This window comes from Anarrhichthys ocellatus, unplaced genomic scaffold (genome assembly GCF_004355925.1).
Source record: "Anarrhichthys ocellatus isolate YVR2014 unplaced genomic scaffold, GSC_Weel_1.0 scaffold65, whole genome shotgun sequence".
NCBI classification, from domain to species: Eukaryota; Metazoa; Chordata; class Actinopteri; order Perciformes; family Anarhichadidae; genus Anarrhichthys; species Anarrhichthys ocellatus.
The window spans coordinates 49175-68207 of NW_022280095.1; the positions used below are offsets into that span (position 1 = coordinate 49175).

Sequence of the window (19033 nt, forward strand, 5' to 3'; positions counted from 1 at the left end):
GTATCAGCATTGCTACACACGACTAAAGATAAGTGAGAAAATGTTTTTTGTAATTTGGGTAGGTGAGCTATAATGTTAAGATCCTATTCTGTCCGAACTAATTACCTTATACAAACAACAAATATACAGTATATATATATATATATATATATATATATATATATGAGAGAGAGAGATACAATTAGATTATTTCCTCATCTGATTTAAATCCCCTAAAAGACCTCAGAAATATACCATACAAACAATTCACGTATGTGCGTAGTTCTGTTGTCTCCGTCCACAATCACACATACACGGCTGTATACACAGTAAAGGAGCTGTTCAAAGGATCAGTAGTTTTCTCTGTTGATCCAGTCTTGTTCGTTGAAGTATCTCCTGCCGACATCAAGATTCAGGCCATTTCTGTAGCAATCCAGATTTGCTTGGTAGGATTTTCGGTTTCCATATGTTCCCAGGTTGGTTTGGTAAGTGTCTTCTTTGCCGTTGGTGATGTATGTCTGATAGAGGTCGGCTTTTACCGTGTGAGTTCCAGGCCTCAGTTTGGGATCATAGAGGTCACTCCCTCCTCTGATGCTGCCATCATGCAATCCATGGTCTGCATGCACACTGCTGCCGTAATGCTCGCTCTTTGTCGTACGACGACCTAGACTCCTGTCGTAGAACTCTCTGTGGCCGGTGCTGCACAGACTGCTGTCATTCAACTCCCTCTTTCCAGAGTGGCCCAAGCTGGTGTTGTAGAAGTCGTGGGTGGCACGACGCCCAAGGCTGAGATCATTGAGGTCAAAGTTGAGGAAGCCGCTCTCTGTGCTGGCAAGCGTCACAAAGCCGCTCTCTGTGTCCCGACCGCCCAGGTTGTCGTAGTCACCTGTCGGGGTGTCAGGGGAGGAGCATAAAAAGGAGGTGTTTTTGGTCTGCGGGCGAGCTGAAACCAGGTCATCATCCTTCTGGGAGTGAATGACATTGTAGATGTCAGTAGGAGCCGGGTTGGGGCAGAGGCCCGGCTCTGTCTGGCACAATTCTGATTTCTGCTGTTTCTTGCTTCTGTCTCACACACAGAAGAAAAGCATACATTAACATGGAAGGAAACCTGAACCAAGGTGTGGAGAATGTAACAGATGCAACAGTTTCCCTGGCGCTCATGATCTTAATTTTATATTGAAAGTGAGGTGCTGATTCAAACATTTTTTGTACTCACTCTTGTGTATCAATCCACAGTTGAAAATAGTCCCCAGCAAATGCACTACTTCCCGCCGTTTGAGTAACGCTTGCTAAACACTACAGTGCCCAGCAATCGGAGAAAATTGTATAGCTTTAAAAAAAAAATTAAACTAATATTTGTGAGCCGATTTTAAAGATTTAGTTGCCAGTAGGAAAAACTGGACTTGGAGCTGAGTGCCAAAGACTGCGTTCGGAAGATTAAAAAAGACTGAAACGTTGTTGGTTTTGGTCTTTTCAAGGGATTTGACAGACTGGCCAATCATAGCGTAGCATCTCTGAACCGGGTCCGACAAGTAACCGGCTCTGCTCCAAAGACTCTGACGCAATTGTCTCAGACTTTCTTCATTGTCAGGCTGGTTTTGTGGATTTCGAGCTAGTCATGTTTGAATGTTGTGTAAAAGTGACACCCGTTACCCAGAGAAGTTGGAAAGAGATATACTTTTCTAAAAATACGTTTCTACGTGAAAACCTGTGGAGCTAACATTAGCAGCGTAAATTAGCACATGCATATTCTAACATTTTTTTGCAAATGTTAGAATAAACAACACGATGTTGTGTCTTGATCGCTGGTCCTATGAAACGGTGAACTGTTGAACCATATTAATGTTTTTTAGTTACTGTAGAGCAAAGTGTTTATTATTTGCATTTGTTCAAGATCCTCACCGTTTGGCAAGCAGTTTGAAGCAGCAGACTCCAATCACTGTCAGTAACAGCAGTATCAGGGGAATGGTGGGAATGATGACGTAAATCAAATTAAACGCTTAAAGAGAAAGCAGACAACAGGGTGATCCAGATTTAGTGACTGTCAAGTCGTTTGGATAAGCGCATCAAAGTAGAGTGTGTGTACTCGTCTCTTTTGCAGAAAAATGTTTTATCAGTAAGAATCTTCAGTCCACCTGTACTTCTGTCCTGGTTGTGGTCACTTGGATTCCACGGCAGCGCGGATGAAGGGAAAACATCTGTAATGAGAATCATCGTATATACACTGTATAATGACCAAAGATTTTCACAGTATCCAAAATGTCCGCTACATCATATTTTGTGACATTTTACTTGTTTGAGTGGAGTTGGGAGAAGGGGATGGTTCCAGTGGCCTCTCTGTGTAGAAAAAATAATCACGATCAACTATATTCAAGTATTTTCAGAGTAAAAGAATATTGAAATTCTGTGTCAGTATTGACCTGCAGTGTATTTGCAGATGAAGTTGTTCTTGGTTTCACAATTGTCGTCGTTCCACTGGAACATGTAGAGACCCCCGAGACCGGGAGGAGCGGACGGTTGGTGATACATTACCACACACACCTCATAGCCGCATGATGGCTCATCCCAATGCCAGTTCCTACAACAAACACACACACACACACACAAAGCACATGTACACTATCACTTTTTCTCTAAGCGGCCTTAACAGAAATCTTTACAAAAACTTTAATTCCCAAATATAAATTTGGTATATAAAGGTAAAAAAACTAACTTTTTTGGAAGTCTACTAGTGAAATGTCCGGTCAGATTTTTTTATTGTATTTAGTTATTATTTGATGATATAGTTCCTAATTAAAGAATTGAAAGAGTGCTAGTTTCAGACGGTTTCATAGAAAAGGTTATTGTACAGGTATCGTGCTTGTATTTAGACATCATTTGAGGTAATCTGACGCATCGGCCTATATTTCCTTATTATCTGTAACTGTACATATATTGGCCAACAAGTAATATAAATTGCAGTACAGAAATGTAAAAATATGTTACAGGTCATTTTGAAACTGTAAAAATGTAATCCTAATCCTTTTTTGAAAAAAATATTGGAAAAAAAACTGTCAGCTGAAATATCATCAGATTTTTTTTAACTCTCAAAATCAATAAAAGCCTTAAAAAAATCAGCATTGATCATACTATGATCAACCTTTATCATTTTTAAACTTTGGCCTCTCAAAAAAATGGTTTTGTAGAAAAACATAATTTTTATAGCCTTTTCTCAAAGAAAGTTTTTTTAATAAGGCACCATATCATAAAAACAAAATTAACTTTGATGGCCGCACAAATGAGGACACATCTTTATTTACCACTCAATCCTCATCATACAATCAGCAATGAAGATTTACGAGAGCAAAACCATTTGATATTTCACTTCATGGCTCTAAAATCAACTCTTGACCCCCCGACCCTCTAGTTACCGCTCACCCACCTAAATGTGGACTTGCTGCCGTCCAGCCAGTAGTACTGCGAGGAGCAGTCTGAGCTGCTTTCCTCGTCTCCGTGATTACGGCGGAGACCGATCCAGAAGTCTCCATCAGTTGGACGGAGCTCTGCGATGAGCTGCTCTATGATCTTCTGCTCAGATGCCGACTCCACGCTCAGCAGCTGTCCTCCGTCCCGTCTGCAGGCGAGTTCTGCCTCTACGAAGTTCAGCCTCCGCCGGAGCTCAGAGAAATAGGCCAGCTTGTAACACGGCCTGCCTTTTCCTGCCTTGCACACACGTTGACCTGCACCCACGCACACAAACACGTACCCGATTACACATACTTGTCTTCACATGTTCCCTCACATATCACAAGCATGAGCTAATAGTCTATGTTAGATGTTGCACCCAATAGAGATGGAGTTAGTTGTGCAAGCCTTTAATACCGTACAATTTGTTTTTTTAGGAGGAGAGTGTTGCCTACCTCTGGCTTCGAATATATCCGCTTCAAGAGCCAAAAGTACAGCATGAAGTGAGGACGGCATGCCGTGGAGAAACCAAAGATGGATCCACAAATGAGTCAAAAGTTCATGTCTTTGAGCTGTGTTGTGTTTTCTGTGTGCAGCTTACCTGTAATGAGGCTTGTGGCTGCAGATGGATCAAAACATAAAAGCAGGAGGTGACAGAAGATTGTCAGCAGGTCCATCTTTGTCAGCTGTTCACCACCACCTCTTGTATTTTAGTTTAGTCTTTTTCATTCCGCTGTCTGGCTGTCTGGTGCAACCAAAGAACTTCAGCTGAACCTTGAGAAGTGTGTAAGAAAACGCCCTAAAAAGGATGAAATTCAAAGAGAAAGCAAAAAAGTGCTAAAGAAGCAAGTCTCCTGTTCTATATGCTGAAAAGGAGAGTATGTGAGACAGAAGGAGGAGCAGGAAGAGGAGGAGAAAAGACTGTGCGTGTTTGGGAGGGGGGCTGTAATCTGTTAAGAGCAGTTTTAATGATTGGGAGAAGAGGCTGCATCGATTGCAAGACATCTAATCGTGCAAGTGCTTCTCATCGTAAACGCTGACAAGAGGCAGATTTCACTGCGTCCTTTGTGACTTAAGCTTTGGATATTATCATTACAAAAGTGTTACATGAAAATGATCTGCTCTAACTCGATCAGGGACATTTTAAAGTATTTTTCTCGGGTCCGTCTTCACGGTGACTTGCAGTGTTCTTCCCTTCTTGTGTTTAAGTACAAAGGACAGATCCAGGAGGAGGGACAATACCGTTTCTTTAAAGCCTAAATATTTCTGTGCAACATGAAATTTGTAAAACAATTTAAATTAAGTTCAGACCGTCATCCGTTTTTGAGTCAAATGTTGCTAAATCGTAATTGGTGCATATGTGTACTAAATACATGACGTCACATTTTTCCAGCTGAGCCCTGAGCACTTCAAACCAGTGAACAGAGCAGAGATAAAAACAAAATACTGGCAATCTGTGTTTTAAAATGACTAAAAACAGTTGCATAATAATATGTGTTAATGTTGGACTCCATCACTCAGAATAATAGGCTGATGGATGGAAAAAGGATTTCAGGGTCTGTAACCATTAGTTAGGATAAATGTATCAAATGAGTCAACAAATCACAGCAGGGAATTTGACATGCAGTTCACAAGAAAACCATGTAACATCCCTGATTTTTTTCTAGTATTATTAAAAATATATTTTGTAATTTACCACTATAATAAATACGAAGCTAAAGTAAGCAGCTGGTAAGCTTTGCACAAAGTGCCACAAGTTCCCCTTTATTGTGACTTTATTTCATGTTTTTTGCCTTGACGGTCTCTCATCATTACAGATCCTGTTATCAGCTCATTATCCTCACCTGAGCTTGCCCACCATTTCCACACCTGGTCATCATCATCCTCATCAGCCACTCTTTCTCAAAGCAGCCCAGATTCCATAAGCTTCTGCCCGATTGTCTGGAGCTCCATGCCTAGCGATTCGGTGGTCCATTACCTGTTTAATCCTGCCTGCCAGTCTCCTTGCCTGTTTAGAGTTTTTGCCTGTCACTTCTTGGTTTTATCTGCCTGACCTGCCTGCCTGGTTTTTGACTCCTTGTCTTTTGGGACTGACGAAAAGGATTGGATTGGACTGATTATTGCCTTTGAATTCATGCTTTTGGGTTCAATGATTTCTGAGTTGTTACACAAAGACTGAAAACAACAGAACCACCTCTAATGCTCACAATTAATTTGTTATGATAAACAAGATATTGCATGTTACACAGCTCTAAAAGTGCTGGCTGTCTGATTTATTTTGGATCGAGCCAGGATAGCTAGTCTTTGAGCTAGTTGACCACTTTGTATTGACTGTAATCGTCTCTGTTGGACAGAGCCAGTCTGTTTCCGTCTCTTTCATGTCTTTATGTTAAGCTAATTTAGCCAGCTGCTGGCAGTATATTTACCAGAAAATCGGTGGTATCAAACTTCTCACCAAACCGTAGGATTGCAGAAAAGCATATTTCCCAAAATGTTGAACTTTTTGTTTATTAAGATTGTTAAATAATAAAAACAAATGAATAAAAAAACAGTGAACAAAACACAGAAAATAGAATTTGTTGACGAGTTTAATTTAATTTCAGAAACTCAGCCCATACAGATGCCTAATCATCCAGATGAATATTTGAAGGTACGGGTTAGTAACAAGGGAGATTTTCGTCAATATAATGCCTGCAATAAAATGTAATATTCCAGCGTCCTGCATGTGAGCGTGACCCACTCTCCTGAGCACAAATGGGGGGGAAAGTGTATGTATGCAGTTCTTAATGGTAGTCATTTCTAAAATGGGCCATATAGGTTGATTTAGTGCTCGCAGAGAGACAGATCAGCCAGAGTTTAAACAGCAGAATGCTTCATCAGGAATATGCTGTGTGTGCTAGCGTTGGGAAAAAAAGAAAGAATAGGGGCGGGGGGGTGGTGAGGCAACCCTGAATATACTGTCTGCATGCATGCTGCTGGATAGAACAGATTGGATAGAAATCAGTTTAGGTGCAACAGATTGATTTCAGTCAAATGGTTTGTTTAAATTGAAGGCGGGTAGTGGATGTTGGCATTAGCTGGTGATGCTTTGAGAAATAAAATAAAAGACCAAGAGGTAACGGAGTCCTTCAGAGGGATTCAATAAGGAATGAACTTTGTTTTAAATGTCCACCTTGTTTACAGCATCTGAGACAGAGAGAGGGTTTCATTCAATTAAGCCTCTCCCATTCGTTCCTCCTCTTACAGTCTGTCTTCCTCCGTCTCTGCCTCCTCCTCTTATCCCACTGACTTCCTCCCTCTCTCCCAATTACTTAAAAGGAAACCAGATAAATGTTCCCATGGGAAGCCAGTACATCACTGACCCAACGTACCCCCTTTACACACACACATACAGACACTCCCTCACACACAAGGGAGGCGTTTCGCCATGTCAGAGAAACCAAACATTTATGTTGAAAAGTCACCACCGTTCTTTGGTTGTTTGGACATTTAGCCAATATGCAATAGTAAAGAGAATTGCAAAACGTACATTTTAACTGGAGCGAAGCCTGACAGCGTAATTGTCAACAGATCATAGTTAGACAGTAAAATAACATTTGATTTGAAGCCATAAACTTGCCCTGACCACAACAAATCATTTGTAATGCAATGGCCTTGTTTGTTTGTGGGTTGTAAAGACACGGCAATGAATGACAAGCGCAGTTCATTTCCATCTCAAAGCCAGAAGGAGAAGGAAAAAACTTAATTACGCACCAGAAAAAGAACTTAAATTTCCAATAAATTCAATTTGAATAATCTATGCTGGCACATCGCCAGGCTGAGTGTCCGCATTGCGTAGGCCTGCACAGAGAGCTGGGAATGAGTCCTGAGTCACTGACCTGCAGGAGAGCTGGACGGCTCTATCAGCAGAGCTGCTCCATAAAAGAGTTTTCAGGGAACCTTTTAAGTGCTGTAATAATTCCTTAAGTCGCGTCTTTTTTTAGACAATTTTGGAAAAAGCCTGAGAAGGAAATAATTTAATAACCTGTGATTGTGAATGCACAAACCATGTGTAAATGAATATTATGAAAACAACATTTCTACCTCAGATTTTATTATAAATCCCTTTTTTTCTAAATAAAAGGTACTTATTTCTTTCATCATAGAGGCAATGAGAAAACATATAAGTCTGCATTATTATGCGTTGATATTGCACTGCACTAACCTGTCACGACTGTAGCCGAGCTGCTACGCCCGTGTTTGACAAGACTCTCTCATTGACCACTCTCACTGGTGCCAGTTCATGAGAGATTCATGGTGTCAGTGGTCGTCATCTAGCTTACATCTGGTTTATGAGTTTGTTTGGTCAAGTTGTGAATTGTGCATCAGCTGGTCCAAATTAAACTTTAAATCATTAAGCTCAATGCTTGGTTTTTCTGTGATGGTCCAATGTAGGGGGTAAATGACAGTATGGGTTTTTTCATGTCAGGTCATTTCATTCGTATCATATTGTTTTTGAAGATCTATGAACTATTTATGGATAAGGAGTGTCGGTTCTGGCTGATCCAGCGAATGTACTACCTAAAAAACAGAGGTAAATTATCACAATAATACAAATAATCATATAAACACACAATTTTGCCATGAAAGCAGATGTGCAAATTGTTTTGCAGCTTTGGGCACAATCGTCAATATACTGTCATATCGCTAATCGGATGAAAACTTTAAGACACAGTTTTAAGTTAATTTATTAACTTCCTTTTCACATTCTGATTGATCACTGACAATACTGAATAAATGATGATAAAGCACAGAACAATTTAACTGATAACTATTTACATTACTGTAATTGTGCATTTGGAGAACGGAGGGTATGTAGTATGCTTTTGACGAGAAAACGTTATCTGAAAATTGAATCTTTTCATTATGAACACACAGTCTGATAAAGCAAAATAACATTAACCAGTGTGTTTAAACACAAATCTCAAATGGCAAAACAAAGTACAGTATACAAATACATTTTAGTCACTCAAAAACTGAAGTGGTGCGTATTCATCCTGGTCGTCATTTCCAAGGATCGATTTGAGAAAAGGTAGAACCCTGAAAAGATTAATGTGGAAATCTCTGGAGTTCCCTTTTGACTCAACAAGACGATTACCTGGCTTGCACAAATTCGTGGTTCCCCAGCTGACCAGTGCAACCTGTGCAAGAAATTGTTGGTTAAGTCGACTATAACTAACTTACATGATCAAATTACATTAGTTAATTAATTTCATTTTATTTTCCTGTTGCCAACAGGTGAGACTCATTAGTTATATACTGTTGGATACACGGGAAAAAACGTCTGTGTACCTGTATTGTGCGAAGCTCATAGTCCTTGAACACAGCACCTCCAGAGTCACCTGTCCAAACAAACAGACCCAGATGGTTAAACCCAAAATCCACCTTAAATCCTTGATAATAATGGGCCTCAGAAGCAGCTCTCTTGAAGTAGAGAAATAACATGGAGGGAACATACCTTGACATGCTATATTATCTCTGGAACCACCAGTGCACAGGAAGTTATCAGTCATGACATCACTTAGATTACGAGTTGTTATGCCTGGTGCCTCCAGTGCATGTTTGATGCACTCACCTCTCTGCATTTGTGAGATGGAGGAAGAACCACAGCTCAAAGTGACTTTTAGGTTTGGAGTGACTAATGACGAAAGCGCACAACACAGCTCAACTCACAGTTTCACCCAGCTTAGCATGGACCTCTTTTTCAGCTACCGTGCCTCCTGTCTTGGTCAGGAAATTGAGTCTTTCAAGATGAGTCTTGAACAGAATCTGCTCTGTAATAAGAGAACACAAAAAAATACATTAAATTGTACCTGAGGCTGTAGAGGTATTTTATTAAACTGCATGGCTACTATATTGACATATTTTATATGAATAGGATGCATTTATTTGTTATTCTTGATCTTTTATGGTAGAATATAATCAAACTCATTCAAATAATACTAGGACTAATTACCTCTATACTACAGTGAAAGAACAGCCCTGCATGTTTTGAGTGTTAGCGTCTTGTATTATATCTTGCTATGTCTGCCACCATTTTCATAACTACAAATGTGCCATAGCGACACTAACCGAGGGGCGGGGAGCTTAACGAATGGTCAATTATGGTTTATTTTGAAACTGTCAGAATCAATTTAAACAGGTAGATAAGATTTTGGTGTTATCCATGAAGAGCAAGTAGTGTTGCAGCATGTTAGTCGAGTTACCTCACCTTGTTGCATGCAGGTGGATATGCCAACCAGTTTTAGAGCACCACTGGTCTCCTGAGTGCAAGGTATGCAAATAGGTCTGGAAGAGACACCAAAATCAATACAACATGGAGAGGAAAGTAAATAACTTTTAACACATGTTCATTCATAAAATACAATAGGCCTATAACGTTTTCTCGAGGACAGAATTGATCTGTTTACTAGTTTGTGCATGTGTGTTTTATTAATAAACCCCCAGGCAGGACTGACAATGTAACATCAAGTCGAGTACGAATGACAGTGTTTGTAGGACACAAATTCTCACCTTGCAGCGCTGGAGATTTTAACATCGCCGATCAGTTGGATGAGAGCCACATCATAGTCATAGAACTCCGTCACACCTTTATGCACTTTTCCCGTAATATTGTAGTTTGGGTGTAGTTTGAAAGTTTTAACTTTTTTCACTGTAAAAGAGACACAATCAAGTGTTTTCTTTATGGTTACTGAAAAACCTGGTAATATTCATGGCAATACTGTAACACCTATTGTGTTGCGTTCCGATAACTAAATAAAGTGGCATGAGTGAACAAACATTGATCATTACCTCTGCCCTGTCCATCATCTATCTCAACTCTGACGTGCTCGGGTAAAGTTTCAAATGTGAAGCAGTGAGCGGCAGTCAAGATAAACCTCGGGGTCACCAGAGAGCCCATGCAGTTCTTTAGCACTCCTTCATGCTTCAAGATTAAAAGGCAGATAAATGTATCATTTAGTTTATGACACAGAATAACACCACTGTAAAAACCAACAACATGGACAACGCGGCATGGCGGTACATAATGAACAGTTTTCTAATGAAATCCTACATCCGAAGGTCTGACTCCTCTTTGTTGTCACGAGGCCCAATATTTCTCAACAATTTCGTCTAAAGAATATTCTTTTTATTTGACTAATTGCTGTGGTCAAATACAAGCAGTGAACATTTTTGGACATTCTGATGCCTAAATCATTATGTAAACGATTGTGATTCACATATTCAGGCTTGCAAACATATTTCACAGATGAATCATGAAGTTAAATGAAATACTGAAACATTATTTACCTGGACAGTAACTACCGCCCACCATGGATACCTTTTCCTGGCGTCTTCTGTTACGTTATAGTTCTTGTAGAGACCACATAGACCCTGGACTTCTTCTTCATCTGCATAAAAAAAACAATAACCCAATCAATGTTGCTCATGTCATTATATTTAGTACATGTTGGTATCAGTTTAAAGCAAAGGCTCAATACTTTTGTTGCTTTTGTTGTTTTTATACATTAAACCTTAATAGGAACAAGAGGTAGGTGTCATCAAAAAATTGCAAGACATATTTTCACATATGATTTCAATCTGTTAATGTTTTTTCCAACTTTTTTTGGTTTCCACTGCAAAGTCACCAGCATAAAATATTGTCTTTTAGGAAGAGAAAATGGTGAAATAATAAGATTAAGAGTCTACAGCCATGCTAGCTGCTGTATGAGGCTGTAGCCGACTTATCGCAGCAGCTTTGAGCTGAAATAAAGTACAGCTGATGTGTCACAGGTTTCTGCTCATAAGCCAAAATACGGGACAAATATAAGTTTTGACCTGATGATTGCGCTTAAGAAAAAGTAAATATACTAAAGTTATTACAATTCATCATGAGGTGAACATGAATGTGCTTGTGGCACAGAAGTTAATTCAGGGAATCACCATGACATTCAATCTGTATCTCAATGGAGATACAATGCCCTTATAAGAATATAAGTATATATATATTCCTCAAATCCCCATCTTCAGCATTCTTCCTTCAATTTTAAAAGAAGACTTACCAATTATTTCATCAAAGGTCTTTTCTAAATCTTTAATGTCCTTCATTCTGAAGTAATGCTTGCCACCGCTACCCACTGCTGTGAGCCGCTGCAGGTCGTCATCAAAGATCTCAGCTCCAATGCCAAACATATAAATGTCTGCAACAGAATGAAATGTAGCAGCCAGCTAGGCCTTATTGTATAACAATGAAATGTTACTGACAATATAGCACATGGCTGAATGATGAAAATCAAAATCAAACTCACCCAGATAATCCTCTCTTGATTCAGTCTTCTGTTCAGCAGCCTGGCTCATGTAGACCATGTTCTTTATTTTTGCCACTGTAGGTTCTGGTGATCCGCCCATATTATAAGCACCTGCAATGAAACAAACCAGTGTGTTATTAAAATGATGTACAGCAGCTGTATTTGATATTCATCATTTTTTTACTGCTTTTAGCGTCTATCAATGATATTTTAACTAACATGCTTATTTACGTACCATGATTTGAAATCAGAGCTGATTTGATTGCACATACATTTTAAATCAAGGGAAGTAGAAGTAATGGGAATATAGTAAAATGGTAAATTAATGAATATTAAAGGAATAATCTGACATATTGGGAAATACATTTATTTGCTTTCTTGCTGAGTAAGATGAGGAGATTGATTTCTCAAAATGTTAAACTATTCCTTCAAAGAACTGCAGCATGAATTTTTAAATCCATTATTTGCCTTCAGCTAAGGAAATTGGCAGCTTCACTGCTGAAGTAATTTAATATGCCAAGTGGCTGATATTACCGTCTGAAAAGATCATAAGGACATGACGATGTTCCTTAAAACCTTCTTCAGCTCGTCGCTTTATGATAGACATTCTCTCCAAGAATCTCATAAAGAGGGCGTTCAAATCTGTTCCAGTGTTTCTACCTTTGAGTCAAAACACAAACACACACACACGTACACACACACACACACACACACACACACACAGTAAAACATAGGTCAAGCTGTGTAATCAAACTGTATTTTCAACAATATTTTTTTATTTATTTGACTTACCGTCCACTTTAAAATTGTTCACTTTATCCAAGATGGTGCTGGGTTCTATTTTTTTATCAAAAAAATCAAGAATGTTGACAACTTCAAACACTTCTGCTGAGAAAAAGACTATTTCATAGTTTGGAGACACAGAAAAGGATGAAATCTGTGGAGAAATAAAGCAAATCAGTTAAATACAAGGTGGATGATTTTTAGTATTGTGTGAACTTCTGACACAATTTTGTAAACACATGCAAACGTGAAATATTTTGTTGATGCAACACCTCCTAATGCATCAAACTGCTTATGGTTGTTATTTTGTTGAGTAATTGATTTCATTTATCAGCAGAAAGAGAATCCCGTAGTGTGCATTGACAGCAAGCCAAGGCACTCATGCCAAGAAGCATCAGTCAAGATTATGACACGTAATTCATAATGCAATTTACTTTTAATGGGCTGTTGTGCTGTTAGCCAAATGGTGTGGGATTATGTTTGTACATGTTATGTGCAGTGTGCCAAATGTACTTCTAACAGTGTGTCAGACAATGTAAAAGGCTTCATATGTCTGCCCACGCCAAAATATGATTCAGTTTATGGCTTTACATTGTGAAACCCACTACCAAGTAGTATCATGACAGTAACATACAAAAAGCCAATGCAGTAGAAAATAAGAGAAATGTATTTATCGCTGAAGTGTAGTGAAGTAATAAAACTGTCTGTTGCAGATGCATGGGGCCCAAAGAGTAATACATCCAATAAATAATAATAAATAATCACACGAATGAATGCAGTCATATTTTATATAATATAGCCACGAAACTGTGAAATAATTAGATACATATTTAAAACTTGACATGTTATATCATCCTGCTTCTTTTCAAAATATGAAATACCATTTAAAAATTAAATCAAGAAAAACAAGAAAAACACGGCAAAGGGAGCTCTGTCCTTTGGTGTTGATTTGATCTGAATGAGCGGCAACTTATTTAGTTCACAGGCAGAGCAGAAAACTGATTTCAATTTATACTTAAAAGTTCCTCAATATCTACATGACATTTTTGACCCATAAGTAATACTATGGCTTCCTCTGTCATACCCAATACAAACTATAACATATCATTGTATTACTTAAAAGATCAAATGATTGATCAAATGTCCAGAGTAGTCTAACATGTTTTAACAACTCAGCAAATTCATTGCCAGCATCCATCAAGTCAGTACTTTCACCCCATATGCATCCTCTAAGCTGAGCCAATAATCAGCAAAAACAATCTGACATCTCCAGTGGCAGCAAGATGCTGCTGACTGTTGGCAAATTCAGCATATTGTCAGTGATGCTATTCTGTGGCGATTGCCCTCTCACTTTAAAAAATGCTGTAAAACTTTTAACGTGTACTGATGTATAATTTTGAATAAAACTCACTTGTCGCTCATCTTTAATCAAGAGGAAAGCTGCTTGTTTCTTACCTTTGAAATAAGTGCTTTGATTGCATTTCTTGCGCTCTCGACGTGAGCGTCTTCGATGCTCTCAGAAATATCCACTGCAATATAGATGTTAAGTGTCCCATTTTTTGAAATCCTGATTTTCCTCCCGTCCTGTGTGTCATCTGAACAATCCATAACAAACACTGTTATTGTACCATACATATTAAATTACATATTCATCTGTAACTGTTTCTATAGAGCTTTGATGGAGTTAACTAAAAACTATAGATACATTATTATTATAAATGAATTATACATCCCTTTTTACAAAAATATGATGTAATAGCAGGACAATATTATATAACATTGCTATTAAATATTGCTAATATTGTGATTAGCTCCGTGAACTTACCTAAGGGCTCTAAAGTAGTGAGGCTGTCTTTGATCGCGCTGCCAAATGCCTCTGAAACCTCCAAAGAAGTGTCATAGGTGTGTCTGTCTGCAAGAAGCAAAAAGCAACATAAACAGAAATGTGTTATAATTGTGACTCGGTGTAGTGGTACTGAAGAAAAGGCAAGAAAAAATAAGCACCAAAGGCCATATCCTTGACCTACTCTGTTGTTCCTGCATTTTGTTCAGATTCTGAATCATCACTCAGAAAAACTTTACTGTGCAACATGGAGTTCCACAGGGTACAGTGTTGGGGCCACTCCTGTTCAGAACTTGCCTCCTCCATCTTGGCCACATCTTCATTGTTATGCTGACGATACACAGCTATATTTGTTTACAAAGCCCCTTTCTACTCTCCTCTCCAGTACCCTTACTGCCTGTCTCCATGATGTACTGATACGGATGAAAAACAACTACCTAAAACTCAACAGTAGTACAACTGAGATACTTCTCATTGGCTCTAAATCTACACTCTCATGGTAGTAGCAACAAGGACCAGTGTGTGAAGGCGAGTGGTCGCATCAAATAGACAAAAATGGTTATTGGTGTGCTTCGCATGTTAATACTCTCAGGTTTGAACATTAAGTTACCAAATTTTACCTTTTGGACCAAGGTATTGAGATGGGGTGACGTTCAACATATAATCTGTTTCATGTTAAGAGGCAGGTTGCTTCACCTGGCCTGTTTACCACAGAGACAGTGACATTTACTGACTCACTGACTGTCTTTAAAATAAATGAGGGATAAATAACTGAAAAGAAAAATTAAACATTGTTGCTCATTAGTTGTAACTTTTGAGTGTTTGAGAGTTCTGGGGACATTAATTCCTGTAATCTATTTGAGAGGTTCAGCCATTGTTTATGAATGTTGCAGCATTCTTTTTTTCAGGTGTGTATATTGACTACTAGAAAAACCTGTTCATAGCAAAACTTTGATCAAATGACCCAGAATGTGAACAGTTTTTTGTTTTTTGTCTTACAGTAGCATGCTGGCTCTTTGCCAGTCCACTGGCCGTTCTCCTGACACACTCTTTCTTTCGACCCCACCAAAAACAGTTTGCCGTTGCAGCTGTATTTCACTGTATCGTCAATTCCAAATATGCTCCCTGTTCTTGAGGCGCCGGCTGGGATTCCCGGATCAGCACAATTGTCCCCTGCTGTGGTAACAAAAAAAAGACCAAAGACGAGTCATGAAAACGACCGCCAATGAGAATGTATCCCAAACCTGAGTAGATGGCTGTTCAGGACTTACAGTCACGGCTACAGATGGGAGTGGAGCCGCTCCACTTCCCATTTGGTAAGCATACCCGTTTGGATGAGCCTCGCATTGTGTATCCAGAGTAGCACTCATACGTGGTCTCATTGTTCACAAAGTACCTCTCTTCAGGAGGGGAGACGTTTCCGTACTGCAGCACAAAGGGGTCAGGGCATTCAACAACTGCAAAACAAAAAGGATTTGGGTCATCATGTGGAGCAGGCAGCCCGAGGCAAAGTGAGAAACATCATCATCACATCACTCACCCTTGCATCTCTGAGGGTCATGTCTTCTGGGTGGTTTTGTCCAGGTGCCATCAGGCTGGCAATGGCGGGTCAAATAGGGGTGTGGATAGTAGCCCTCAAGACAGTGATAGATCAACATGCTTCCTATCGTCAGCTGCTTAGTCAGTGTGTAACGACCTCCTTGAATTTGTATTTTCTCCTCTGTGCAATCACAACGAACTTCACCTCCTGAAAAATAAAAGACCGTTTTGGAGCTTTACTTTAAAATATAATAATACCCTCCAGAGCTAAGTAATAGATTTCACAAGCTGCCCCTTAAACACATCAGTATCTAGCCTTTCTGACGAAGAAAACAATATTCATGCTGTTTAAAGTTGGCACTATGAACAGCACATATTAGGAACATGAACATTTACATTAAGAAAATAAGCTGACAGCAAAGTCTTCATCATAGCTTTTAAAAACTGATGATCCATTTAATAGAAACCATTTCAGGAAGAACACATTATAACTGGAGACAAAATATTGGATTTGTCCACTGGAATTTTACTTTGATAACTGTTTTCAGTAGCAGTATTACATTTCTAATAGTTATATGCATTGTTGTTATTTCTAATGCTGTTGACCAAAAATACATAATTGTTTTGAAAAAGGCTGTTGTGAATTATTTCAAGAATAAAAAATGAGAACATTTACATGTTTATTAGTTCTAGCTGTTTTACAAAATCTCAGCTCAACTTTTACAGCAAATATAAATACATGGACATTTTCGACATTTTGAAAGTAAAAATGACATATAAAGTATATTATCTTCTAAAGTAAACGTAGCTCACCCATACAGAGGAGACATGAAAGCGCAGTAAGCCAACTCCAGTGCACTGAAAATCCCATGTTGAACCTTAAACTGGTGAATTAAAGTGAGAAGATTTAGCAGGATGGACAGTGATGTTCAGAGAGAGGGACTGGAATCATAAAGTCCATCCCATTACTGATTAACTTCATGACAAATAAGAGGAAATCAATGGTATGGGTCACAGAAACTGCCCACACAACTTCCCGTAAATTCGTAACATTGTATTAGACTTTAGATTCAAACAATTAACTTTAAATCAACTTGACTAATGTAGAAACAAACAAGGGACTATATAGCAATAACTGATGCTACTTTTTGAATATCAAAACTCATTAAAAAGGAAAAGAAAACATCTTAGGTTCCTACTCCTAATACTTGACACTTTCTTCTGAAAGCCTCTAAATAAATTATTTCAATTTGGTTCAGCTTACCTGTTAATTTTGACTTTTGTAGTAAACTCCAAATCTGGTTAGAACAATCACAGTTTTTGTGTGCTGACCTTAAGTAGACTGGATTTTCCACAATGTGTACACACACTGTCACATGTTGCATAAAAAAACAAGAGTTGTGAAACCAAGAGAAAATACAAACATTGACTTCATCATTTCCCAAAACCTGCAGGCACTGTTTGGATTTGCTTATTGACACATTGATTCAATTATTGATTGAACAGCCATGCCGACTGGTTAACCGATCTTTCATTATTTGTTAAACTATCTTCTCAGTCAGCAGACGTATTTGCAAGATGTGAAGGTCTTTTTCAAATTACTCTGAATTTGTGAAAAATAAATATATTTGTGAACTGAAAGATCAACAACATGTACAAAGTCATTTTTTATTATTTTGTGTCTCTTTTTTTCGGGTCATTTTGCATCGTTTTGTGGTCAGACAGTGACAATTAAGTAATTAAATTTTTATTTTAATGTTTGAGTGAACGCACGTCTAAAGGGAAAACGTTTTTACCTGCTTTCTGTCCAAAGTGTCACATAATAGTATAGGCTGATTACTATGAAGCTCACACATTCATCCTTCCAACAACATAACTCCTTTGACTCTCCTCTAACACCACCTTCTGCACAAACTACATCACTGGCAAGGCCTTTTACAAAGCCCTCAGTCTTTGTTGCATCCAATATATTTGTAGCATGTAATAATATAGTCTGTGGGAGTTTTACAATTTCAAGCACTTAGCCTCTTGAAGCAGGGTACCTCAAAAATTGTATTACTGTAAGATGGGCCATTTTGTACATAGCAATGAAAAGAAGTTGGAAAGGCTGTCACAATGTGATTTTAGATTTTTTTTTGTTTGATTGTTTGGCAGCAGGAGGCGATAGTGCAGCAAACAAAGAACGAGTGGCCGAGACGGAGAGCCATTAAACACACGAAGAAGAAAAAGATGCAGGAAATGACGAACATGGCGGAAGTTATCGCCGGTAAAACAACAACGCGCCAAATTTGTGCTAAATTCACTGGCGTGACAGACGCAGGCACATGAAAAAGTTTGTCTGTGCACACTTATTTGGAAAACGCAGTTGCACGAGGAAGACTGTGCAGGTAAGAACAATATTTAACTAACGTTACGAGTTGACAACATTTTTCTGTTTAAGTTGCTTGTTCTGTGTCGTTCTCATCATGTAAAGACATTTAACAGACGGCGCAAGTGTTACAGTATCAGCCTGATTTAAAATAAGAGCTCTGAGTGAATATTAGCCTGGAATATATATATATATATATATATATATATATATATATATATATTATATTATGTTATGTTATATTATATAATTGTGGTATGTGTTTGTTTGACGAGGACCGTGTGTTTCTGTTTTTAGCATGGCTGTGCCTTTTGTGCAAGACTGGGACCTTGTTCAGACACTGGGAGAAGGAGCCTATGGAGAGTATGAATCCTCTTCTATCATTACATAGAAAAAAATATTATGCTCCTCTTCATCTGCAAATGATCTAAGACAACTCATTTTATTTTATTTTATTCACACCCTTGTCTTTAGGTGAAATACGTGTCATGTTTGTTCAATGCACAGAGCTTTTTACACACATTTAAGTCAATGATTGCAACAATAACACAGTTAAGCTTGTGGCCCTGCTGATGTGATGCTCCTACTACCTACTTACCTAGTTAATACAAGAATAACTTTTTATGTCTCATATGCAATAAAACACTTTGTGACTCTCCCATGTTTGACATCTTAAAAACCCCTCACTGGACTTCCCCTCTCTCGTGTGTGTGTGTGTGTGTGTGTGTGTGTGTGTGTGTGTGTGTGTGT

At 38.5% G+C, this 19033-nt stretch overlaps 3 protein-coding genes across 4 annotated transcripts in view; 1 reads left to right on the top strand and 2 right to left on the bottom strand.

Moving 5' to 3' along the window:
* Positions 1-175: 175 nt before the first annotated feature.
* On the bottom strand, positions 176-4268 carry layna (layilin a). 2 transcript variants are annotated; one of them, XM_031872709.1, is made up of 8 exons: positions 4025-4268; positions 3879-3899; positions 3401-3698; positions 2400-2557; positions 2272-2316; positions 2115-2177; positions 1882-1978; positions 176-1041 (listed from the first exon to the last, which is right to left on the bottom strand). In XM_031872709.1, the coding sequence occupies exons 1-8, from the start codon at positions 4098-4100 to the stop codon at positions 330-332; spliced, it is 1470 nt and encodes a 489-aa protein (XP_031728569.1). In that variant the 5' UTR covers positions 4101-4268; the 3' UTR covers positions 176-329. The 2 variants fall into 2 exon arrangements, with proteins under 2 accessions (XP_031728569.1, XP_031728570.1); XM_031872710.1 differs by lacking the exon at positions 3879-3899.
* Positions 4269-7691: 3423 nt separating this feature from the next.
* Positions 7692-16888, bottom strand: LOC116397383 (complement factor B-like). The gene is made up of 18 exons (XM_031872739.1): positions 16729-16888; positions 15917-16123; positions 15648-15833; positions 15376-15552; positions 14359-14445; positions 13989-14128; positions 12543-12687; positions 12285-12410; positions 11751-11861; positions 11505-11642; positions 10753-10853; positions 10255-10387; positions 9976-10114; positions 9674-9750; positions 9136-9236; positions 8921-9041; positions 8755-8804; positions 7692-8603 (listed from the first exon to the last, which is right to left on the bottom strand). The coding sequence occupies exons 1-18, from the start codon at positions 16784-16786 to the stop codon at positions 8424-8426; spliced, it is 2277 nt and encodes a 758-aa protein (XP_031728599.1). The 5' UTR covers positions 16787-16888; the 3' UTR covers positions 7692-8423.
* A 1313-nt stretch (positions 16889-18201) lies between these two features.
* Positions 18202-19033, top strand: part of chek1 (checkpoint kinase 1) — a 5225-nt gene continuing 4393 nt past the window's right edge. Inside the window, exons 1-2 of the mRNA XM_031872702.1 lie at positions 18202-18302; positions 18581-18646. Of these exons, the coding sequence (XP_031728562.1) occupies positions 18582-18646 (65 nt within the window). The 5' untranslated portion in view covers positions 18202-18302; position 18581. The remainder of the gene's footprint in view (positions 18303-18580; positions 18647-19033) is intronic.

Coding starts and splice junctions, on each gene's coding strand:
- LOC116397383 (XM_031872739.1), bottom strand. CDS start 16,786: ATGGGATTTTCAGTGCACTGGAGTTGGCTTACTGCGCTTTCATGTCTC. Junction 14,129..14,358: donor CACTACTTTAGAGCCCTTAG/GTAAGTTCACGG, acceptor TGGATTGTTCAG/ATGACACACAGGACGGGAGG. Junction 8,805..8,920: donor AGATAATATAGCATGTCAAG/GTATGTTCCCTC, acceptor TTGTTTGGACAG/GTGACTCTGGAGGTGCTGTG.
- layna (XM_031872709.1), bottom strand. CDS start 4,100: ATGGACCTGCTGACAATCTTCTGTCACCTCCTGCTTTTATGTTTTGAT. Junction 3,900..4,024: donor AGCCACAAGCCTCATTACAG/GTAAGCTGCACA, acceptor TGGCTCTTGAAG/CGGATATATTCGAAGCCAGA. Junction 2,178..2,271: donor TCCCAACTCCACTCAAACAA/GTAAAATGTCAC, acceptor TTCTCATTACAG/ATGTTTTCCCTTCATCCGCG.